We start from the raw sequence: 25,832 nt of genomic DNA on the forward strand, positions 1-25,832 counted from the left end.
GTGAGCTTTAGATTCTGAGTAAAAATTATGAAAGTGCCTAAAACGCTGGACCAGCAACGTTTCAAGCGGTAAAATATGATTTTCGGGGGGTTTGTCAAACAATTTTAGATCCGCCGCCTCTGCATAGATTTTAATGAGCAAAACCTTAATCGACGCCGATTAACTGCACCTATACAACAATAAAGGACCCAGAATATATTTTATTTCGACTTTTCCTGAGTTTTTAAAGTAAAAATGTAAAGTAAAAATACATCACAGAAATCATAATTTTTGCATTTGAAAACTTAATATTTCCCAGTCAGTAAGCTTAAACCACAAAATACGTGGGTACAGTTTCTAGCTTATCAGAAAAGCAAAGTTCTTTATAAACAGAATTAAGATATTTAAGTTATGTGCAAAAAAGAAGTGATACCTCTGAAAAGAGCACAAACAAAAACAAAAAATAAGTTTTCAAAAATTTTTAAAAAGTTCTTCCATAGAAAAAAACCATAGCATTTTTTTCAAAACATATTTAATGCCCCAAACATATCAGAAAAAGTCGGTTTGGTTCCTTGAGGAAAAAAAGTTTGAATTATGGTATAGGAATTTACGTTACACCTCTGTGATTAAACGAACGATTTCAAATTTTTCATCCATTAAATTGGAAAATATGTTTTATAATAAAAAATGTACTGTTTTGTATATTTTAAAAATTTATTTGATTAAATATAAAATTTTAAATTATTATTTTAATTGAAAATAACCTTTAAACTTTCTTTACCGGCCCAAGTTAGCGATAATCAACGCAAACAGGCAAATATTCACTGGTATTAAAGTTCATCTTTGACTTTTTATTGTAACGCTCCATTTAATCTTGCTGACTAAATTTTGGAAAATTTTAAAAAGATGACAAAACATGCGCCAGTTTTTACAATGGAAAGTACCAACAGAATTTGGTGTGATAGCTCCCATACGCCTTCTAATTCGGGAGTTCTCAGCTTGGGTCCAGCCACTTTCACGAGTGCATTTGAAAGTACGGGAGAGGGGCTTGTTCTGGACAGGGTCTAGTTGTAACGACCCAACTTAAACTCTGAGTATTATATATTCGTTAACAATGCGCAGTTTTCGTGCTGATAACGGTCGAAACAAATATCTACTTTTGTGTTAGCATTAAACCAAAATTTTGGGGAAAAAAAAACCTAAAACTGATTTTTATTATTATTATACCCGTACTCAAAAAAGAGTTAATGGGTATATTAGATTTGTGGTAAAAGTGGATGTGTGCAACGCAGAGAAGGAAACGTTTCCGACCCCATAAAGTATATATTTTCTTGATCAGCATCAATAGCCGAGTCGATATAGCCATGTCCGTTTGTCCGTCCGTCTGTCCGTCTTGATGAGCGCCTAGATCTGAGAGACTATAAGAGCTAGAGAAACCAAATTTGGTTTCCAGACTCATGTGATATCACACTGCTACAAGTGTATTTAAAAATTTCGCCCCGCCCCAGTCCACCCCGCAAAGGACCTGTGGCAGGCACAATATTAAAGATACGCTTAAACGAAAAACGCAGTATCGTAGAAAATGCCAATATCTACCAAATTGCCGAATCTGAATCAGATCGGATCTTAATTATATCCAGAATGAAGAAATTAATTTTCAGTTGCTTTCCACGCCTACGTCAGCCAGAGACCCGCTACTTATTCTCTTTTTCGCTCGCACACTCTGCCTCGTTATGTGCGCGGGCAACCCCTAGCGGAGGACATGTAGAATCTAAATGGTACATGTATAATCTACAAGTTAGATGTAGAATATACATAATCGATGTAGATGTAGGTAACAGATGTAGCAAAAAAATGTAAAAATATATTTTTTTTTTAATTCTAAAAACTCATAAGCTCAAAAAGGTATATACTGACTGAGTATGGGTATAAGTAAAGTCGCGTCCCCAGAAGCGACTCACGCGATCTTTCTCGTTTTTGAAGTGTGATGCTTGTAAATTTTGCCCTGCAGTTTTTTCATTAAAGTTGGTTTTATTTTATTTTTTAACCACAGTCTATGCATAACATAATTTGTTTGTCTCTTGCAAAAAATGTCTATCAGGCCTGCTTATGAGATGCGTCATGATCCCAGTTGTAGATACCCTGGGCTTTTTGTATTTAATGCGTGCATTCGGATAAGACATTTGCGTTATATTGTTGTAGATGTTAACGTAAATTATTTTATCACAGTTTTTATGCATTTTACGTTTTTTTAATCAATCTCAAAACTAAAAAAATCGTTTTATCTAAATAAAAAATGAAGTTCTTTAAATATAAAAACTTTTATTTTCTCGTTATTTGTGTTGTTTTTCCCTTTTTTTTATTTTAAGTGGATTTTTTAGGGGTATACACAACAGGGCACATCTTTTTTTTTATCGTAAAATGGTAATTTTACTAAATTCTTGATAACATTTTTCTATACGAAGGAATCAATTTAGGTCTTTCACTGACAGTTGCCTAAGACCTCTAGCGTTTAATTGATACACATATGTTTTCAATTGGTGAAAAGTTATGAGGCAAAAACAAAACTATGTCCACAAATTGCACCTCTCCCTTACATATTCGAGTAGACCAGATCTCACAAATTTTAGTTATGCCTGTATGACTTTTTCCATTTCTGACCATAGAACCGACTAAAAAAATTTCGTTTTCTGGGCATACAGCTATTTCTATTGGTAAGTTTTTAAACGTTTTTTATGAACGGTCGCATCCAAGCCATAATGAATATACATTGGAAATTTTTGTTGTTTAAGTGATTTTATGGGATTCGGCCAACAAATTTATACTTGCACTCATTTAGGACCTGTTTAAAAAAAAATTGCATACTTTCAGTCCTCTCTAATAAGTCAAAGTGAACAGAAGTCTAGTCTAAAGCTTTTTGTGTGTGGTCATAACAAATTCATCCTGAAATCAAAAAATGCTACACATTTCAATCAAATAAATAGTCTGTGAATCTAAACACATTCCAAATAATTTTGTATACTAAAATAGCTCTCCATTGTTCTTATATATCGATTTGAGTAATTACGAATATAATAGTCTTATTCTGTGGTCGGCCGCAACTGGCATCAACTTGTAAATTCTCATGCACAAACAATTATAGCAACTACAGTGTCGTGTCTGTTTATAGCGACTATTTCTTTGAAATCGGCTAGATTATTGCCCTCCCAAATATACATATATTATTGAGAATTGTTTTTATACGAATCTGAATAATTCCAACCATATTTAGAACACAGCGCTGTTATAGGTTATTCATGTTTCAATATGTTTTAATAAGAGTGGGACGAAATACGGGACATTGTTTGTTTGTAGAGATACCTAAAAAACTAGATAGAGCCGGAGGTTATAAATACTTAAAATTCCGCTATAATTTTTTTCGGTCAAGTTCCCCTTTCTAACATTTAATACAGCAAAAAACCGCAAAAATTATATTACCACAGTTTTAAACGATTTTATAAATTATTTGGAAAAACATTTTTTTACAAGTGTTTCAGCTTATAAACATTTTTGTTATAATTTTTTCCAATGGCACTTATACGTATTGGTTATCTGCTTACTTTGTAAATAGCCGGAAAACATTTAAATTGACAAAGAAAATCGCCTAGAAACAGACGAACAGATAGTAATGCCCAGGGTCATTAAAGGTTCTAAGGTGCTTTATTATCTGTGTGACAAGATATTCATATCCTAAGGAAGTATTTACACCTGTGGTCGGCACACACACACTCACATGTCTTGCAATGCGTTTGTGTGCGTAGACAGCAGGCAAAACGGAAAATTGTATTGATGCTAACCACTGTGACACACGTGTACGACAGTGCAGCTCGGCTATGCCGAGCCTTGATTTACACATATATATTATTATATTTTTATATTTATACATTTTTACATGGCAGAAACCCAGTTATTCTGAAGTGGTTTACGATTTTACTACGGATATATTTATACGTATATTTTATAATTCATTAATGAGTACCAAAATGGCTGTATATATACATAGGTATATTTGTGTATAGTTGGTTGTGGCAAGCCCAATGGTTTGGGCACAAATTTAGAAGATATTTATTACAAAGCTTGACTAAATTTATAACACATATTTACTTACCATTTTACATACTTTTCGCATGATTAAATAACTATGTATGCAGTGGCGTAGCTAGGTAGCAAAGGGGACCGCTTCGAACCAAACTGACATTTCTGATAGATTTAAGATTTAAGAATTAAAACAAAAAGCTTTTTTTATTTTTTATGTTTTTTTGCAGAGGTACATAACTCTGAACTTAAAAAGCTGATGAATGCATCTATTAAATATACCTGAACACTTTGCAGCTTCAGCTTATCGTCTGGGAAATATTAATTTTTTAAATAAAAAATTTTTTTTTTCAATATTTTGACTTTTAAAAACTTAGGAAAAGTCGAAAATAAATATTTTCTGTATCCTAATTTTTGTTTTGTATAGGTTCATTAAATAGTCGTCGTTTAAAATATTGTTCATAAAATTCATAAAATTAGTTGACCAACCCTCCGAAAATCACATTTTCTCGTTTGGAACGTTTCTCCATAGAATTTGTAAATTTGTAGAATACAAATTGGCTAATATTCGGGATGTCACCCACGGGTTTTTTCTTGCTAAGGAATGTAAAAATGAAAATAGCCCACTAGTAAAAATAAATGTATTTTTAACAAGAAGCAACAACTTTTTACATTGACTTCTTTGACCGAAGTAAAAGACTGTGCAAAAAACAATTTTGAAGATACAAGAAAATAAAAAAAAAAACGCAGAGAGGCGGAAATATGGAAACGAAATATTATAGAATTCTATTCAAATATGTCATTAGTTGGAATGGGGGCGTTTAAGCTGTACGAGGACTTCATCTATGTAACCAGAGAGGGAATTGAGAATTTTTTGAATTTAAAATGTAGCTTTTTATCTTATGAGTACCAGACTTAGTTACCCAGAGACAGCTTTACATAATAACAAGTGGTACAAGTACTAAACTAATTTTTTGAGCATCAATTCGAATATAAAGCGATTGAAATATGCATTTTATTAGACTATTGAGACTAATACGAAAAATGTTTCGTTTCAGAGATATAAATGTTGACAATATTTAGGGTAAAACTATTTGTGGTAAAGCTTTTCAAACCAAATTTAAATGTCACAAAACCATAATTTGTTTAAAACCCATCTTTTTCGCCTAGAAATATTTACTTATATAAGTGTAACTATCTCTTTTCAGTGTTGTTTTGGCTTTTCGAATGGCAATTTATAGTGGATTTCTGACCTAAAAAATATCTTCGACGTCATGAGCGCTTCACGCCATTTTCTGCATACAAAATCAATTTAAATGTGGGATGAAAATGAGTATGTGCTTTCGTATATATGCATGGATATGTGAATGTTTGTTTTGTACTTATGAGTATATTTTGCGATATGAATTTTTCCGTTCGTCTGCTTCCATCATCATAAATGACTTGGTCCAGTTAGTAGAGAATGGTCATTTAGTTCAAGCAGTAAATTTTTCGTGTTCTTCATAGATCGTTTTCCAGTGCAAATTTTTCTGTTAAAAAAAACAAGAAGATAAAAATGGGAAATTCAACAATGGTCCGTTTGATAAATCATTTCCGTGGTTATAATTTTAGATATGTAATACATGGATAACAAGCGCTAAAAGTGAAAAAAATTATAAAAACTAATAATTTAAATATAAAGCTTTAATGTGGACATTCAGAGTATAAGCAACTCTCTTCCCTGACACTGTGCTTTATATACTCGTATTACAATAAGTAGTGAGGCAATTCTTCCAAAAAGAGTTCATAGTTTTTTTAATTGTTAGCAACCAAATGTTGTCAAGATGAAATTTAGTTTTCGATCTGTACTGATTACCCGATCGCTTCGACTTTGAGCAGATATATGTAGTCTGTCTATAAATGTATATCCTTTTTACGTAAAATGTAAAGATATATAATGTATAATTTTTATTAAAATTAAAGTATCTTAATTAGCATTAATAGACGATTTGGTATGCCTGTACCGTTTGACGGTGACTTTCTCTACCTCTCAGTGTGGCTAAGAATTTAAAAGTATCTTTATGTCCGTTATTTACTTGAAGAGCGCACAACTCTCTCTCTTTCGACGCATGTTAAATAAATTTTAAGCAAATGGGCCCTTACTTAAAAAAAAGCTGATATTGGACCTCGGTTAATCAAGAATTTACGAGCAGAAATTATTTGGAGAATGGACATGCTTCTTTTCAAATGGAATTTCATAATTTAATTTTTGGCGGTAAAAAATGCATTATCAAGTACGGTTTTTGAAAAAAACGATCCCACAATCCTCTTTCTCCTTTACAGAAATGTTTTTTTTTTAATCGTGCAAATAAAAACGAGAAGGAACGTGTGAGTCGCTTCTGGGGACGCGACTCTACTTATACCCGTACTCAGTCAGCATATACATTTTTAAGCATATGATTTTTAAAAATTAAAGAATTAAAAAAAAAAGTTTACATTTTACATTTTTTTTCTACATCTGTTATCTACATCTACAATGTATATTTTACATCTAACATGTAGATTATAGATGTACCATTTATATTCTACATCTCCTCCGCTAGGGGTTGCTCGCGAGTGTGCGAGCGGGAAAGAGAATGAGTAGAGGGTCTCTGGCTGAAGCATGCGGCGGAACCAACAGAAAATTAATTTCTTCATTCTGGCTATATTTATGGCTATTCAGATTCGGCAATCATTCTCTACGATTCTGCGTTTTTAGTTTTATCGTATCTTTAAAATTGTGCCTGCCACAGACTTTCGTCCTTTGTGGTGGCGGAAGGGGGCGGGCGAAATTTTGAAATACACTTGTAGCAGTGTGATATCACATCAGTCTGGAAACCAAATTTGGTTGCCCTGGCTCTTATAGTCTCTGAGTACCAGGCACTCAACAAGACGGACAGACGTACATGGCTATATCGACACGGCTATTGATGCTGATCAAGAATATATATACTCTATAGGGTCGGAAACGTTTCCATCTCTGCGTTGCACACGTCAACTTTTACCACAATAACAATATACCCCTTAACTCTTTTTTGAGTACGGGTATAAAAAACTAAATATTTCCAAAAAAAAACACTTACCACTCACAAAATGCACATATTTCTTTATTTTAATTTTTTTTAAATGCACAGTGGATCCTTCAAATAAGAAATAAGAACTTGTCAAGAACAACCTGGTAATTAAAAGAAAAATAAAGTCACAAAAATAGACGAAAAGTTAAGCTGATAGGCTAAAATCAACATTGAATAAAAGGTATTAACTTTAATTATTCTAATTTGGCATTGTTTAAAAATGTTGTGCTTACTGAATATTAGAATTGGCTCAGTGGATCCGTATGTGCTTTCTCGTTCATGTTAATCATGATCTCCGCTCAATTCTCCAATATGTATTTTTTTTTTTAGTATTATTAAAGCTTTTTAGATTATAAAATGGTTTCATTCAGCTGCCAGATTCCAGATGCGCCAGGGTGGTGTTTAATTTATTTAAGGAGAGAAAACCGAAAATTCAGACGAAGTTTCATACAAAATTGGGTATAGTCGACAAACCCAAAGATGGAGGTAAAGTATCTTTCAACGATGGAAAAATCGCAAGAAAACTCTTTTTCAATTCAGTTTTAAGTTCCAAAATAACAGGAATTTATGAAATTTTAATTCATAGGTTAGGTTAGGTTAGGTTGTCCCTGACGGCCCTCACGGGGCCACGCATAGGCCAATATGGCCCTTAGTTGTCCGGATAAGTGCGTATGGATCTTCTGAGTGTTTTACGCGGTTTCGAAGTCCGTGAGGATCGAGGAGATTTTCGCAAAGGCAAGGAGTTCCCCTGGCGTCCTCCTGGATGCATCTTCCAGCGATGCCAGTACCGGGCCGCCAAGGTGTTTGTTTCATGCCCTTGAGAGTGCCGGGCATTGGCAGATTAGATGTTCCACACTTCTTCTCCACCTGCTCCTGGCCTGTATGTGTGCCCGCCTCTCTAGATCGCTTTGAAGCGTTCTGAGGAAGACAGGCACGTTCTCAGTCGTGTCGTTCGCCAGTACAGTATATGCCCGCTCCTACTCCTCCTTCCATCTTGGAGCCATCTGTGTATATGTTTAGGTGTTCATTCTGATCCCAACTTTCTTTCCAGTCGTCGGGACCCATGAGTATCGCTGTTTTGACGTCCAGGCAAGTTCGGGGTATCATGTAGTCAGATATACTGATCATGTCTTGGCCTATTGAACTGTGCCCGAATCCTTGCAGCGACATATTGCCTGATACGACTAAGCGTTGTGCTGCCTTAGCTGCAGTCAGTTGAGCGTAGATGTCCAGGGGATCGATGCCGAGGATTGTTTCGAGTGCTTTTGTTGGGGTTCACATCGCCCCAGTGATGCAGAGCAGTGCCTGCCGGTGAGTTCTCTCCTTTAGATTGTTGTAGGTTTTCTTTTCCGTAGCCTGCCACCACACTAAGACTCCATACAGCTGAGTCGATCGCACTACCGAAATGTAGATCCAGTGCATTAGTGCAGGTGATAGGCCCCATGTGCTGCTAAGCATCTTCTTGGATGCATATAGCGCAATGGTGTTCTTCTTCAACCTTTCCAAGACATTGGGTCTCCATGTCAGTTTACTGTCCAGTACTATGTCGAGGTATTTGACTTGTGTTTTTGGGGTGAGCCTGGTAGATTTCTGTAGATTTTCGGGGGGATCCATGCCGGCACCTTGTACCTCTTGGTGAAGAGGATGAGGTCCGTCTTGTCCGCGTTGATACTGAGTCCCACTTTTCCCGCCCACTCACATATCTCCCTGAGTGTTGATTCCATTATAGAGCTAAGGCTCGATGGGCATACTCCCGTAATAATTATGCATATGTCGTCCGCATAAGCTGTTATTTTTGGGGCTTTTCTCTCGAATCTCTTTATTAAGTCGTCGACCACCAGATTCCATAGGAGGGGCGACAATACCCCACCCTGAGGTGTGCCTCTGTGTGCCCCTTTCACCATGGAAAGGTGAAAGGCCCCACTCTGAATACACCCGTCTACAACATAGAAGGTTCTTTAACCAGAGGTTGATTGCGGGATGTATGTTGATCGCTTCTAGGCGGTCCATTATCGCGCTCGTATTCACGTTTTGAATGCTCCGGATATGTCTACGTACACTCCTAGAGAATACTTTTAATTTTGGAGGGCGTTTTCGATGGTGGCTACTAGCGAATGCAGTGCCGTCTCTACCGATTTCCCTTTGATGTAGGCATGTTGGTTAGTTGACATCCGCCCCCCTACATCGTTCCTGATGTGTAGATCCAGCAGATTTTCTAGTGTTTTGAGTAGAAAACAGGGGAGGCTTATCGGTCTGTAGTCATTGGGGCTCATTTGGCTGCACTTTCCTGCCTTTGGAGGGAAGACAATGCTCGAGGTCCTCCATTGAATAGTTATATAGCCTGTGCTCAGGCAAGCTGAGTATATTGCAGAGAGCCATGGGGTGATCAGGTCTTTGGTCGCCTGTAGCATGGCTGGAAATATTCCGTCTCGTCCAGGTGCTTTTGTACCCGCAAAAGAGTCTATAACGCAGTGGATTCTCTTAGACGATATGAGATATGTTGGAGGGTGCTGTTCCTCAGTTGCTAGGTCCTGATGCTCTGTAGCGTCAGCGACCTCGGTGCATCCTGGGAAGTGAGCTTTCGTTAGTGCTGTTAGGGCTTCTTCACTGCCCTCAGTCCACTGTCCATCATTTCACTTCAGCTGACTCTGTATGGCGGGTTGCTTTGATAGCAACTTTCCGGAGTCTGGCCGTTTCTGGGACTTTCTCGATATTGGAGCAGAAGTTCCTCCACGAGTTTCTTTGTGCCTTGCGTATTTCCTTCTTGTATTCCCTGATAGGGTTTTGTATTCATCATTGATTATCTCGTCGTTCGCCAGTTTGGCGATTTTGAAGAATTCTTTGAGGTTGTTTCTTTGAAGCGATAAGTCCCGGTTCCACCAGAGTGGTTTGGTTCCCTTTTTCGTTCTCGAGGGTGGGTGTGCTGCGTGGTACGCATATAGTACTTCCTTGGATAGGGTCTCTAGGGACGTTTCTATGTCTTTCGGGAATTTCACTGTGCCCGGGCGAGTCGCGAGCTTCGAGGTAACTGTCTTTTTAAACTCTTCCCAGTTTGTGTTCCGGGGATTTCGACAGACAGTTATCTTCGGAGAGTGTTTCAATTCGCACTTAAACTGAATGTACTTGTGGTCTGAGAACGATGGTCTTGCAAGGACTTCCCAGCCAGATACCAAAGTACTCTTTCCAGTTACGAGTGTTAGATCTAGTACGTTAGACGAAGTGAGAGTTACGAAGGTGTGTTCCTACCCCACGTTTGCTACATCTAGGTTAGTTGATAGTATAAAGTCTAGAAGTGACTCACCTCTGTCGTTGATATCGGGGCTTCCCCACACGCTATGGTGGGTATTGGCGTCCGTACCAAAGAGAAGTTGCTGGTCTTTCGGGCGGGCTTCCGCCACCAGGCTCCTTAGCTCTTCCGGTGGAGCTGGCCTGCCGTGTGTTAGCATATAGCAGGAAGCTTCCATAAGGTGCTTTTCCTCGCTCTCTAGCATGACCGCAGTCAGGTGATCTGGGCTGTAATGAGACGAAAGGTAAGCATGGATGCCCTTTCGTACGACTACGGCGGTTCTGGTCCTGCTTACCGAGGGTGAGTGCAAAAGGTTATAATTGGAGGAATTTAGTCCGGCCACAGCATTGGCAGAGGCAATGGCTCCTGGACCAAAGCTTTGACGGCGGGCCCTTGCTCCATGGCAATGAGGAGCTCCGCCGACGCAATCTTGCTTTTATGCAAGTTGAGCTGCAGCACTCTCAGTATCATAGGAGGCTGGCTCAACTGCACACGACGGGTTGACTATTATAGTCAGGTCACCGTCCTCGTCCTCTGCAGCATCAGAGTCGTCCAGCGCAAAATCCTGGGCGGCCTCCACGATGGATTCCAGACCTAGGTCCTTTTCCACCTCGCGCAGGGTATGCGCGTCCTTGTCTTCGGGGTGGCGCTTTTTGAGACGTAGGTAGACACTGCCTACGCCCCATTCCATCTTCCCGAATCTCGGGTAGAGTATGTCTTCTGCCTCTTTATTGTTCTGGAGGATCATGTGCTGGCCCCCCTCATTGGGTAATGGGATACCAGCATGCAGGATTCTCCAGTCAGCCGTTGGCACATCCGTGTTCTGCCTCTGGAGGAGTTTCAGTGCTCGGTCCCCCTGGACTGCAATGGGGAAGAGCACCTTCGCCTTTGGGATTGACGGGATCATCTCCCTGTCCACTACCTCCAGCTTGGCCCCCTCCCACAGAGCTTCCAAATTGTGCGCCGTTTGCACCAGCGACTTCCTCGTCGGGTCGTCGTTGCACTTGAGGATCTTCACCCCGTTCAGCCATCCCGCACCGTCGAAGGTGGGATGTGATGTGAGATAGGGTGTTCTCATACGAAATTCGGTGCTAATAGCGCCAAAACTAAAATTACACTACTCGACAAAATCGATCTTTTTTTTCCTGGACAATATTTAATTTTGTATTTTAAGCTATTTTCAGAAGTAGCGCTTCCCTTTTTTACATAACTTTAGTATCTCACGTCTTGTTGTAAAGAACTTTGCTATTTTAAAAAGATAATTAAAACAGCTAAAATTTAAGCCCAAATACTTTGTGATTTCAGCTTACCGGGAAATATAAAGCATTGAAATGCAAAAATGATGATTTTTGTGCGGTATTTTTTACGATATTTTGACTTGAAATACCTGTGTTCAAAAATTCGTCAAAAAAAGTTCGGCCATAGAACACAAAAAATTTCATCAAACCATTTCTAAGCCCCAAATCTTTAAGAAAAAGTTGGGTTTGTACCTTGAGGAAAACTCGTGTTATTTGACCGCAAAGTCAAAATTTTATACATTTTTAATATGAAACTTTTTGCTTTGTGAAATGAAAACAGGTCATCAATTAACAGCTAATGAATGTATCTATGCAATCAAATATTTTCAGACTGATTTACACGTTTATGAATACGCGCCATCGCACATTGGGCCGCACATTGAATTTTTTGAACGGTTTGGATAAATCCAATACACGAATCCTATAAAGAATTTTCCAGAGCTTTCAAAAATGCAAGTTTAAGTGACGTTACCTCGCACGAAAATCGTCCCAGCTCTAATTCCCATACAAAATCCAAATTTTGACGTTTTTCGTGGGAGGTAGCGTCACTGTTATCGACGTAGAAGGCAAAAAACGCAAAACTGCAGATAGGGATTTTAAAATTAGGTACAGGATTATGCAAAGAGCACGTATAAAAAAATTTCGGGAATACAAAAATATACTTTTTATACCCGTACTTTAAAAAGAGTTAAGGGGTATATTAGATTTGTGGTAAAAGTGGATATGTGTAACGCAGAGAAGGAAACGTTTCCGACCCCATAAAGTATATATATTCTTGATCAGCATCAATAGCCGAGTCGATATAGCCATGTCTGTCTGTCCGTCTGTCCGTCTGTCTGTCTTGTTGAGCGCCTAGATCTCAGAGACTATAAGAGCTAGGGCAACCAAATTTTGTTTCCAAACTCATGTGATATCCCACTGATACAAGCGTATTTAAAAAGTTCAGTAAGATTGAAATAAGCACACTTTTTTTCGTTGAAAGCCAAATACTAAGTGGGTATGGACCCATGTAGTAGGTCCATGCCTACTTTTATTTATTGCATCCGATTTGAGCCCAACATGATCGAAAAATGTGTTATTTTTTGTAATACCTTAAATTTCTTAAAATACTAAACAAAAATACCTTAAATTCCTTAAACTACTAAAAAATACTGCAATCTGAAATCATCACACCGCTTCTCAGCGGGAGCTAAGAATTGATGTTAGAAACATAGTTTTTGGGTGAAAGATTCTTAAAATTCTTTGTAGAATCCGATTCTGGTGGTCGCTTATCAGGTTTTTTTTCCATACAAATTGATCCGCCCTTATCTATAAATATAAAATTGGAAGGATTAAAATGTATAGTGCATCATCACGTGAGAACGGCTGGCCCAATTTGGCTCAAATATTGTTCAGTTGTTCGTTTTACCAAAAGAATATTTTTTCGGAAGAAAATTTTGAAAAAAACCAGCCTTTGATCGGAAGTGGGCGATGAGGCATTTGTCATAGTCGACGATTAGTTCTAAACTCGAGATATTATTCATCAATTGAGTTATATGCCTGCTATTAGATGATCAAACCTTGGACGACGTAAACGTCGTGAAATAAGTAATCGGAATGTCTCTATTAATCTAACGTAAGAAGTAAATGCCGAAGTAAATGAATGGAGAGTTCCCATAATGCACGGTTCGCACGGCACTATAACAATTACGATTGCGCAGTAGCCTTCCCAGATCTTCGCTGCGTTAATATCGGATCATTGTCTGTCGTATGCCAGCATTCCAATGCATTGAAGTTTCAATCGGAAACCCCTGCCTATGCTGAGCTGGTGGAAAGGTAAAAATTTACCGTTTTGACTCATCCTCCAGAGCCATTGTATTCGTTTCTATATGAAATTTCGAATATGGAAATTTGAACTATTTCTTTTATTACACTAGTCAACACGATTTTTCCTTAAGGAACAAAACGAAATTTTTCTTAAAGATTTGGGGCTTAGAAATGGTTTGATTATATTTTTTTTTTTTCTATGGCAGAACTTTTTTTTAAAGAATTTTTGAAAACTAGTAGTTTTTTTTTAAGCTTTTTTCAGAGGTAGCGCTTGTTTTTTTCACATAACTCTTGTATCTTACGTATGGTTGTAAAGAACTTTGCTATTTTGAAAAGATAATTAAAACAGCTAGAAGTTAAGCTCAAACACTTTGTGATTACAGCTTACCGTCTGGAAAATATAAAGCATTGAAATGCAACAATAATGATTTTTGTGCGGTATTTTTTACGAAATTTTGAATTTAAGAACTCAGGAAAAGTCGAAAAAAAAAAAATTATATCCTGTGTCCTCTATTTTTTCGTTTATAGGTGCATTAATTTGGCGTCGTTTAAGGTATCGCTCATTAAAATCTATGCAGAGACTTTGGAGCTAAAACTCGTTAACCAAACCTAAAAAATGACAAAAATGAACAAAAAATACCTTTTCGATGGTTGCGGACCCAACTGCCAATTAGGAGTTGGGATCGCGATCGGTACCAAATGTACAACCCTTTTTCGTTTGCTTTGTTCCCAATTGGCAGTTGGGCCCTGAGTTTTTAAAGTCAAAATTTCGTAAAAAATACCGCACAAAAATCATCTTTTTTGCATTTCAATGCTTTATATTTTCCAGACGGTAAGCTGAAATCACAAAGTGCTTGGGCTTAACTTCTAGCTGTTTTAATTATCTTTTCAAAATAGCAAAGTTCTTTACAACCAGACGTAAGATACTAGAGTTATGTAAAAAAAACAAGCGCTACCTCTGAAAAAAGCTTAAAAAAATACCAGTTTTCTAAAATTCTTTAAAAAAAAGTTCTGCCATAGAAAAAAAAAATTATCATCAAACCATTTCTATGCCCCAAATCTTTAAGAAAAAGTTCGTTTTGTTCCTTGAGGAAAAATCGTGTTGACTAGTGTTATCTGGGGGCATATTTTGTCGACTTACCAAATTGCCATTCAACTGAATACGTGAAATTGTGAAATGAGTCTCATTAAACATTTTTTGTTTGATGAATAATTTCAATAATTAATTGTCAAGCTATGAGCCTGGCTATTACCGAATTGAGGTTATAGTCACCGCAACGTACATCTACGCGATTTCGCTATTTATATCCTCTCCACCCACGAAGTATATTTGATAAAAACTGATGTGACAATGGCAGCTATGAGCCTACTTTGTGGTAAACTTGTCCATTGATTTTAAATGTTGACCATTTGCCGCAGTATTGTTGACTATTTCTGTTGCTCCGAACGATGTCATTTGGAAGCACACATTTTATTTGCGAATGGTGCGACTGGGCCCCTTGCGTCATGCTGACATTGTTTAGTGTGTAAAAAAAGTTGACCGAAATCATAAAAAAACATAAAAAAAACACTCAAACAAATATAAGATCGAGATTATATCACAAAACATACTGACAACTAAATCAAAGCCCTACTTGATAAAAAAAAACACAAACATATGAAGACCAAAAATATTTAACGACCTACTTAATATACAACATAAGAATCGGTCGAGCCGTTTGTGAGGAGTTCATCCACAAACACCGTGACACGAGATTTTTATATATATATTGTCTTATTGGCCCGAAAAGTCGAGAAAAAAAAACGTAAAAGAAAACACGAGAATAACGATGACGCACACAAATAAACCAGTCCTGACGCTTGGAGACCTGTCCTGCCCTCTTTCCATTTCCATTGAAATATGTAACACAAGGCGCGCATTCTACCAAAAGGTGTATTAAGATAATTTTGAAACTACCCCAGAAAATGTTGATGAACATTTCGCAGCTTTATAAGCCACGCTAATTTAACACCATGTTATACAAGTAAGTAAACCCCCGGTTAAAGGATATGCAACAAAATATTAAAAATGCATTCCTATATAATTTTTTTTATTTGTAAGCAAGGCCGTGCCAAGAAAAATTTGTGCCCGGGGCGAAGTTGTAAAACGGCGCTCCGAAGCTTTATATTAAAATATTTTGTTGGGTGGAGCATTCTTTTTTTTACAAATTCTGTTAACTGAAATTCATCCTCCTTCGCCTCTCCGTCTAGAGGAATTCCATCCTGATGATCCTGATCTGACGGTAAATTTTCAATAAACGAGCCTATGCTGCAAAAAAAAAAAAAAACAAAAAAAACAAATAATGGACTGGGATTCGTCAAAAACTTACGTGCAGGAAGTATTTGGCAATCGGACATGGTTCTTTTTTAATTTTCAATGTTCATTTTTGCCCATGCAAAATGTTTACATAGTTATGAATGGTTTTGAATAAAATATCAAACTTTGCGAACTTTTTTATATGAGACAGAAATGACGGCAGAAATGTTTGATTTTTTGTCTTACCACAACGTTATGTTAAAAGATAAAAAATGCCCGGAATATGAAAAAGTGAAATTTCAAGGGGCCAATTCGTACAACCCATTATTTGATGGCACTAAAAAACTGCCAAAATAGAGCGACTAAAAAAAATTGTATTTTGCACTAGAAGGAGGAGCAGCTAAAAGGCGAATATTGGATATATGTAACAAAATAAATAAAGTTGTTGAAGGCGGCAATGCAGCCTACAGACTAAACATGATTTTGGCTGGTCAATTTTAAAATGCAAGTTTTACGGGCTTCTGGTGCTTCTTCTGGGCTTCTTCTTTACGGATAGCAAAGAAAAGCGTTTCTGTGCGTAAAAAAAATAATGCTTAAGAAAAAAATATTTGTAAAAGAAAAAAAGAAAAAAGATAATCCAGCCCAGACTTTGAACCGAGGACTCCGGATTGGAAGATTTTATTCTACATCTGAAATGTAGATTATACATCTACAATGTAGATTCTACATCTTCTCTGCGAAAGGCCGCGCACTGCATAGCAGTGGAAGCAACTGAAAATGCATTTCTTTACTCTGGCTATAATAATAATCCGATCTGATTCAGATTCGTCAATTTGGTAGATATGATCATTCTCTACCATATTTTACTTTTCTGGTATCTTTAAAATCGTGACTGTCACAGAAGGGTGCGGTGCGAAATTTTGAAATACATTTGTAGCGGTGTGATATCACATGAGTCTGTAAACAAAATTTGGTTGCTCTAGCTCTTATAGTCTCTGAGATATAGGCGCTCATCAAGACTGACAGACGGACGGACAGACAGACATGGCTATATCGACTCGGCTATTGATGCTGTTCATGAATATAATTTATGAATTTATAATTTATATATAATTTATGGGGACGGAAAGGTTTCCTTATCTGCGTTATAAACATCCACTATTACCACAAATACTCTTAACTCTTTTTGAGTACGGGTATACAAAATCAGGTCGTGGGTTGTTGATTCCACAAACAGCGCTACACAAATATGTATAAAGATTTTGTATGGGCAAAAATTAAAATTTCGACCGCCAAATACAGTCTGCCCGTACATTTTTGACAAATCATAAATTTTTTTCGTCAATGCCTTCAGCAGCGCCGAGCCGAGACAAATTGCCAAAACAACTATGTACATTGATTGTACATGATTCAGCTTAATAATGTTCGAGAAATGTCTCGAGCCTCAGCGCAGCAGATGTTTTATTTTTTCCGTAGTTTTGAATCCAAATCCGCGCCCCTAAATTGTGGAGCCCGGGGAAAATGCAACCTTCGCCCCTCTTGGCACGGCCCTGTATGTACAGAATATTTTTATTTTTGAAGTTTCATGGTGTGGAAAAGAATAGAGATTCAAAGTTGCCAATGATATTTCTTCCCTTCTATTTGGCGCTAGCTTTAAACTTTCTGTTCGACCTTTAGATGAAATCCTATTTTGAATAAATTTTTACAAAATTACTCACAATTTCTGATTGTTTAATGTTGTATTTTTATTCAGATTCAATAAAAAACAATTAAACAAGGAATAGGTTTAAAGTCCTATAACTTGGATATCTATGCAGTTAATATTTTTTGGATAACGCGCCGTCCGTTACGTCTCACTCGCCCTCTTTGCACCAACAAAGTAACATCCGGCCGTTCTATCATTCAATCCGCCAGGGCGCAACACTGTTCGAGAAAGAAATAGTTACCGAGGCCAAGGCAGGGCAGTCAGCTACTGGACGTTTTCATCTTATCTCATCTTGTTTCCGTAATCTGGTAGATATGATAATTCCGGAGATTTGAGGGGGTGGGTGCAGGCAAAAAGCCAACTTAATTTAGTGCAATACACAAATACACAGTGCAAAACGGAGGGGAAACTGTAAGGAAACTTTTCCTTCTGCCTGTTACATCTTGACGAATTTATTCGTATGTATTATTTGAGTACCATGTAGATAACGTACATATGTCCGTTTTTCGGATCTTGAAGTATATCGGAAAAAGTTGCTTCGATTCTGGGTAAATAATAAAAGTTCTGTTTGATTTACCATTGCAATTGTTCGAATCGGCTCACTATATTCCCTACTGGTGTTGTGGTATGTTTTTGATTGTTGAGCAAATTGTACACTGTTTTTGTTTCTTTATTTCTTACTAACCTAATATAAATTATGTAAAAAATTATGTAAATTTTGTAGCTTCGTCAGTTTCTTAATATAAAAAAGTATATATATATATATATATGCAAATAAGAATTAGCAGTATACACTTCTGCACGATAAGCTACTTAAAATACGGATCAGTATATTTCAGGCAAAAATATAGTGCAATATAATGAGGCCTAAGGTTGAAGAATATTACCAAGAAATATTTTTCTATCAAGAATTTGTAGCTTATTGTAAATCTATTAATAAAATAACGAACCAGGGAAATTAGGGAAATTTTTCAAATGGAGAGAATGTATGATGATCTCCGAACACCTTAGCACAAATATTCAGAGAGGAACATGACGAACACAATGTTTATGCTCACTTAAAATTTATTTTAATTGTGTTTTTTTCAAAATACTGGCAACTACTGCCGCGAGTGCAGTTTGTGATTTGTGTCGCATCCGATGCTGCGACTCATGTCGTTGATGGCTAGAGATACAAAATGTGTTTGGATCGCGTAATAGGGAAGACTATATTTATTCCCTGTCTTCGATCGTAATAACAGGGGACTGCGGTGGCTGTGGGATCTTTGATATTAGCCCTAAAGGTGTTACCATATAGCTTTCTTGAACTATTGAGCAAACGACAATAACGTTGTGCTCGTAAAATAGAGCCAGTATAGATATACAAATATACATTTATACCAGCAACCAAAAAAATTATTTGTTTAGAAACAATCTTCAAATCAAACACGCCTATATCTGCGAATTTTTTATTTGCTGATTCGTTGTAGAAAAGTGTTCTTAAATCGTATGCATTTGTGTAAAAAAATTAAAATCCCAAGAAAATATAATTACATTATTCAGAATAACGGAATATCCTTGAACTGTCAAAATGAGCGTAAGTCTTTCTTACCGCATCTATAAAAATGAATACAAAAATGCTGAAAATTAAGTGAATAGGGGGTTTTCTTAACAACACACACACACACGACGTTACGGTTTAGTTCTTGGCTTTAGCTTTAGTGAAGAGTTTTCGATATTTGTGTGTTTACTGCTTCAGATAATCTTACGAATAATAATAAACTTTAAAAACAAATCAATTTAATAACACTACTCGACAAAACCGAACTTTTTTTTTCCTCAAGGATCCAAACCGACTTTTTCTGATAGATATGGGGATTTAAAATTTTTTTAAAGAATTATGGTTTTTTTTCTATGGCAGAACTTTTTTTTGAAGAATTTTTGAAGTCTGGTATTTTATTGTTAAGCTTTTTTCAAAGGTAGCGCTTGTTTTTTTCATATAGCTCTAGTATCTTACGTCTGGTTGTAAAGAACTTTGCTATTTTGAAAAGATAATTAAAACAGCTAGAAGTTAAGCCCAAACACTTTATGATTACAGCTTACCGTCTGGGAAATATAAAGCATTGAAATGCAAAAATGATGATTTTTGTGAAGTATTTTTTACGAAATTTTGACTTTAAAAACTCAGGAAAAGTCGAAAAAAAATATATCCTGTGTTTTCTATTTTTTGTGTAGAGGTGCATGAATTTGGCGTCGTTTAAGGTTTCGCTTATTAAAATCTATGGAGACACTTTGGAGCTAAAATTCGTTAACCAAACCTAAAATATGGAAAAAATGAACAAAAAATACCTTTTGGAAGGTTGCGGGCCCAACTGCCCATTGGGAACAAAGGAGCGCGATCAGGTACCAAATGTACAACCCTTGTTCGTTTGCTTTGTTATCGCTACCTCTGAAAAAAGCTTAAAAAAAATACCAGTTTTCAAAAATTTTTCAAAAAAAAGGTCTGGCATAGAAAAAAAAAAAATATCATCAAACCATTTCTAAGCCCCAAATCTTTAATAAAAAGTTGGTTTTGTTCCTTGAGGAAAAATCGTGTTGACTAGTGTAATCGGATAGACATAAAAAAATTTACACAAAATAAACCATTTATTAATACTCGTACTAGAAGAGTTAAGGGGTATATTAGATTTGTGGTAAAAGTGGATGTGTGTAACGCAGAGAAGGAAACGTTTCCGACCCCATAAAGTATATATATTCTTGATCAGCATCAATAGCCGAGTCGATATAGCCATGTCTGTCTGTCCGTCTGTCTGTCTGTCTGTCTCAGAGACTCTGGCTAGATCTAAGAAACTATAAGAGCTAGGGCAACCAAATTTGGTTTCCAGGCTCATATGAAATCACACTGCTACAAGTGTATAAAACTAAAAACCCAGTATCGTCGATAATGAACATATCCATCAGATTGCTGAATCTGGTACTGATCAGATCATTACCACTTTTTTTTTATAGATTTGGGGCTTTAAACATGCTTAGTGAAAATTTTTTTTTTTACGGTGACAACTTTTTTTTTGAAGAATTTTTGAAATCTTTTTTTTTTCTTTTTCAAGCTTTTGTCAGCTTACCGTTTTGAAAATATATAGCTTTCAAATGCAAAAGTTATGATTGTAGTGTGGTATTTTTCTTCATTTTTATGCATTTGGATTTGAACATTTTCAATATCGACAACAAATTATGGGGGTATTTCGAAAGTGCTCCTTTTTCGAGTTTTTTTTTAATTTTGGGGTGAAGCGGTACACCAAAAGAACCATCCGTTTTTAATGTATAAACCTTAACCAACATAAATCGGTTTAATGGCATCAGGCAGGCTCCTAAGTCCACAAAAAACTAAAATACTATTTACGTCACAAAAATTAATTAGAAAGAACAGTTAAGCGTGTGGGGTAGCTTTGTGTTCCCTTTACAAGGATATGAAATAATATTGGTGAAAAGACAAACGCAGAGACCATTACTTACTGTTGAGTTTTATTTTGAGCAAAAAAAATAAAAATCATTTATAACACTAGTCAACACTATTTTTCCTCAAGGAACAAAACGAACTTTTTCTTAAAGATTTGGGGCATAGAAATGGTTTGATGATATATTTTTTTTTCTATGGCAGAACTTTTTATACCCGTCCAAAAAGGTTAAGGGTATTAGTTTGTGGTAAAGTGTATGGTGTACGCAGGGAACGTCCCCCCGTCCAGCTCTGCCGGCGCCGTCTGTCTGTCCGTCTGCCGTCTGTCCGTCGTCGTCTGCGCTCGTGGTCGAGCTTGGCGGGCCCAATGGCCCCTGTTCCCGTCCCCCCCCCCTCCCCCCCACAAGACGAAATCTGGGCGGCACAATAAGAACGAAACTAACGGACCCAGTCGGTCAAGTCAGTGAAGGCCCCGCCCCCCCCCCCACAACACAACCCCCCCCCCCAGGCCCCCCTGGGGGGTGTATTGTCTAAGTAGTGTAAATCGGTTGAGCAAAAAAATTTAAATAAAAATCAACCAAAAGGAGTATACCGTCGGGTGGCCAGAAACGACCACTCCCTCGTTTTTAAAGAATTTTTGAAAACTGGTATTTTTTTAAGCTTTTTTCAGAGGTAGCGCTTGTTTTTTTCACATAACTCTTGTATCTTACGTCTGGTTGTAAAGAACTTTGCTATTTTGAAAAGATAATTAAAACAGCTAGAAGGTAGGCCCAAGCACTTTTGATTTCAGCTTACCGTCTGGAAAATATAAAGCATTGAAATGCAAAAATGATGATTTTTGTGCGGTATTTTTTACGAAATTTTGACTTTAAGAACTCAGGAAAAGTCGAAAAAAAAAATTATATCCTGTGTCCTCTATTTTTTCGTTTATAGGTGCATTAATTTGGCGTCGTTTAAGGTATCGCTCATTAAAATCTATGCAGAGACTTTGGAGCTAAAATTCGTTAACCAAACCTAAAAAATTAAAAAAATGAACAAAAAATACCTTTTCGATGGTTGCGGGCCCAACTGCCAGTTGTAAACAAAGCAAACTTAAAACGGTTTTACATTTGGTACCTGATCGCGTTCTTTTGGTATGAAATGTTGTTGAAAGTTACTTTTTCGTTATACCCAATGTGAGGTAGGGATACCTGTTCAGGTCAAATGTTTCCTTTATATTCTCACAAGTGCAGGTCCACAAAAATTAGAAATAGAAGGACCTGAGATATGGGATTTCATTCTTTAACCCATACAGCAATCAGTAATTTTTAGTCGTTTCAGTCAATTCTAAAGATATACATATGTACAAACTTTTTTGTTTGGTGTTATGTTGCTACATAAGTGATACATTTGGTTTGCTAATGCTTGTTTTTTTTTTTTTAATAATTTAAGTTTTCTGGCTGTTTTCCTTTTTCATTCGAACCAGATTATCTTATGAGATTCCACACATAGTCGCCCATAATGTTCTCATTCCAAACACCTTTATAACGTTGTTCCATAGATTTGAATTGTTGATGAAATCTCTTTCCGTGTTCATCACTAACGTCGCCTAGGTTTGTCGGAAAAAAGTCCAAGTGGGAGTGCAGAAAATGAACTTTTGGTGACATATTGGCCCCAATTTTTTTTATACCCGTACTCAAAAAAGAGTTAAGGGGTATATTAGATTTGTGGTAAAAGTGGATGTGTGTAACGCAGAGAAGGAAACGTTTCCGACCCCATAAAGTATATATATTCTTGATCAGCATCAATAGCCGAGTCGATATAGCCATGTCTGTCTGTCCGTCCGTCCGTCCGTCCGTCTGTCCGTCTTGTTGAGCGCCTGGATCTCAGAGACTATAAGAGTTAGGGTAACCAAATTTGGTTTCCAGACTCATGTGATATCACACTGCTACAAGTGTATTTCAAAATTTCGCCCCGCCCCCTTCCGCCCCCACAAAGAACGAAAATCTGTGGCAGGCACAATTTTAAAGATAAGATAAAACTAAAAATGCAGTATCGTAGAGAATGACCATATCTACCAGATTGCCGAATCTGAATCAGATCGGATAAAAATTATAGCCAAAATGAAGAAATTAATTTTCTGTTGCTTCCTCTGCATCCCCCTGCCAACGACCCGGTACCTATCTCTTTCTCGCTCGCACACTCTGCCGCGTTCAGTGCGCGAGCAACCCCTAGCGGAGGAGATGTAGAATCTAAATTTTACATGTACAATCTACATGTTAGATGTAGAATACACATTGTAGATGAGATGTAGATAACAAATGTAGCAAAAAAATGTAAAATGTAAAATTTTTTTTTTAATTCTAAAATTCTAAAAAATCATGCTCAAAAATGTATATACTGACTGAGTACGGGTATAAGTAGAGTCGCGTCCCCAGAAGCGACTCACACGTCCTTCTCGTTTTTTTTAATTCTAAATAATATACTAAATGTATATACTGACTGAGTACGGGTATAAGTAGAGTCGCGTCCCCAGAAGCGACTCACACGTTCCTTCTCGTTTTTTCTTAATTAGCTCTTGGACGATTTAACATAAACATCAGAGAATATAAAGGAACCAATTGACCTGAACAGGTATCCTACCTCAGATTGGGTATAACGAAAAAAGGAACTAATTATCTTTTCAAAATAGCAAAGTTCTTTACAACCAGGCGTAAGATACTAGAGTTATGTGAAAAAAATAAGTGCTACCTCTGAAAAAAGCTTAAAAAAAATACCAGACTTCAAAAATTCTTCAAAAAAAAAAAAACGATAATTCTTTAAAAAAATTTAAAATCCCACATCTATCAGAAAAAGTCGTTTTGGATCCTTGAGGAAAAAAAGTTCGATTTTGTCGAGCAGTGTAATTAAAAGCAACAAATATACTTACACAAATTTGAAATTTTTTCAGAAAATTTTTCATACAAAAAGGTTTAAAAACAAAATCTTTCATAAAATGTTCTGTTCTACAGAATAACATAAAATTAAATGAAATAGACGTTCAAACACACACTTTTGGAGCAAATTTAAGATTTTTTTGATTAATTTTTAGTTCCTGAGGAACCTATTTAAAAAAAGTATACATTTGTTTGTGCAAACCTGTTACATTCTCTGGCTATCATTAAAAAAAAACAGCCTCCAATTTGTTGCACTCGTTGCGGAGATAGCTACAACGTTCTTCGAACGTGAGACATATGTAGGAAATGACTATTGTTAATTTATAGAATTTATGAAAGTTATGACTGGTGGCGACGACTAATACACACCGATTTTTTTCTAAAAATATATTGTATAGATTTGTTAATAATTTTCATGTTTATGCTGAAATCTGTAAAAAAATATTTTTTGTTTTACATAACAGAAGGGTTAATTTTGATAATTTTTTTTAAATAATTCAAATAGAAAAAAAAAATCGAAGAGATTTTTAATGATTAAAATAAGAATAGGACTTTGTTTGTCAATACCTACTTTTTATCTTTTGGTAGGCTTATAGATCATTATCTAATTATAATTAGTAGATACTAAGTGGTTAAAAGGAAAATATTAACCTTTCTTACCTCCGTGTTTTTTTAGGATGAATTGACGAAAGAACAAATCGAGCGTAAGTCTGCTCACATACTCTTAACTTTCGATTCAGACTTTCTCACTTAAACATTTTAATACAGTGCTTCGTAATGCATTCAATGCATTCGATCCCGAAAAAAATGGATACATCAATACTGCTATGGTTGGAACCATTCTCAGCATGTTGGGTCACCAATTAGATGACGCGACATTGGCCGACATTATCGCTGAAGTAGATGAAGATGGATCGGGTCAGATTGAATTTGAAGAATTTACGACATTGGCTGCCCGATTTCTTGTTGAAGAGGATGCCGAGGCAATGCTGCAAGAATTAAAGGAAGCCTTTCGCCTTTATGATAAAGAGGGAAATGGTTATATAACAACAGGCGTTCTTCGAGAAATTCTGCGAGAATTAGATGATAAACTGACTAACGATGATCTAGACATGATGATTGAAGAAATAGATTCGGATGGATCAGGAACCGTGGATTTTGATGGTTTGCAAAATAATTTCTTCGAGCGTGAGACATGTGTATGTAATGACTATTTTTAATTTATAGAATTTATGGAAGTTATGACTGGTGGCGACGACTAATACATGGGTTGGTCGGGGTAATGCTTACAACAACAGTTGAAATAGACTTAAATTGTTAGTAAATGCACTTGCAAAAATAATAAATATCAAACAAAAGCAGCAAATATGTGTTTATTCAAACATTTATTGTTTTACGACATAACTTTTTTTTATATGAACATAATTGTTCAACATTGTCAAAAAGATTTGTTGAGAATCAAATCTCAATTTAATAAATGTGGCATAGTAACGAAATATATTTGGATTGGTGTACTGTGAAGGGACCATCCATTCATCCCCGATTTATTGGTCGTCTGACTTCAAAGCCAAATAAAATTTCATACGACAAGACTTTTCATACTGGTTGTAGAAGTCCATTGCTTCGCGAAATAACTACAGCTTTGTCTACCATTTAAGGGTGTTGATACAGAAGGATTGACAATCATAGGAAGCCATGGCGTCATTAAGCCATATCCTGGTGGTTGATTTATTCGATTATTGTATTATTATTGATTATTTCGAAAATCTTTCAGCCGAAGCGACAATTAACAATAACGAAGCTACTTTCAGAAGGAGCGTACATGTAAGATATCAGCCAATAATAACAGACATACATACAGACAGACATATTCATACTCAAATTTTTTAGCTATGATTTGTTTCTTTATTGTAGATATTAGTTCATTACAGAGTTACTATTAAGCTAA

At 36.4% G+C, this 25,832-nt stretch overlaps 1 protein-coding gene and 1 long non-coding RNA gene across 4 annotated transcripts; one reads left to right on the top strand and one right to left on the bottom strand.

Annotated features, from left to right (window-relative positions):
* Positions 1–5,538: 5,538 nt before the first annotated feature.
* LOC111080109 (troponin C) lies at positions 5,539–25,245 on the top strand. Of its 2 annotated transcripts, none has more exons than XM_022375563.2 (4): positions 5,539–5,626; positions 24,561–24,588; positions 24,653–25,048; positions 25,112–25,245. In XM_022375563.2, exons 1-4 carry the CDS (start codon positions 5,609–5,611, stop codon positions 25,144–25,146), a joined length of 477 nt encoding a protein of 158 aa, XP_022231255.1. In that variant the 5' UTR covers positions 5,539–5,608; the 3' UTR covers positions 25,147–25,245. The 2 variants fall into 2 exon arrangements, with proteins under 2 accessions (XP_022231255.1, XP_022231256.1); XM_022375564.2 differs by lacking the exon at positions 5,539–5,626 and adding an exon at positions 18,842–19,112.
* Positions 12,612–18,699, bottom strand: LOC111080113. Of its 2 annotated transcripts, XR_005968101.1 has the most exons (5): positions 18,114–18,699; positions 17,550–18,048; positions 14,789–15,843; positions 14,677–14,691; positions 12,612–13,037 (listed from the first exon to the last, which is right to left on the bottom strand). It is a non-coding gene; the product is annotated as an uncharacterized LOC111080113 (long non-coding RNA). The 2 variants fall into 2 exon arrangements; XR_002608439.2 differs by lacking the exons at positions 14,677–14,691; positions 14,789–15,843 and having other exon boundaries at positions 12,618–13,037; positions 18,114–18,282.
* Positions 25,246–25,832: the final 587 nt, after the last annotated feature.

The sequence above is a fragment of the Drosophila obscura genome, unplaced genomic scaffold (assembly GCF_018151105.1).
Source record: "Drosophila obscura isolate BZ-5 IFL unplaced genomic scaffold, ASM1815110v1 contig_25, whole genome shotgun sequence".
NCBI classification, from domain to species: domain Eukaryota; kingdom Metazoa; phylum Arthropoda; class Insecta; order Diptera; family Drosophilidae; genus Drosophila; species Drosophila obscura.

Coding starts and splice junctions, on each gene's coding strand:
- LOC111080109 (XM_022375563.2), top strand. Junction 24,589..24,652: donor GACGAAAGAACAAATCGAGC/GTAAGTCTGCTC, acceptor ATTTTAATACAG/TGCTTCGTAATGCATTCAAT. Junction 25,049..25,111: donor AGGAACCGTGGATTTTGATG/GTTTGCAAAATA, acceptor TTTAATTTATAG/AATTTATGGAAGTTATGACT.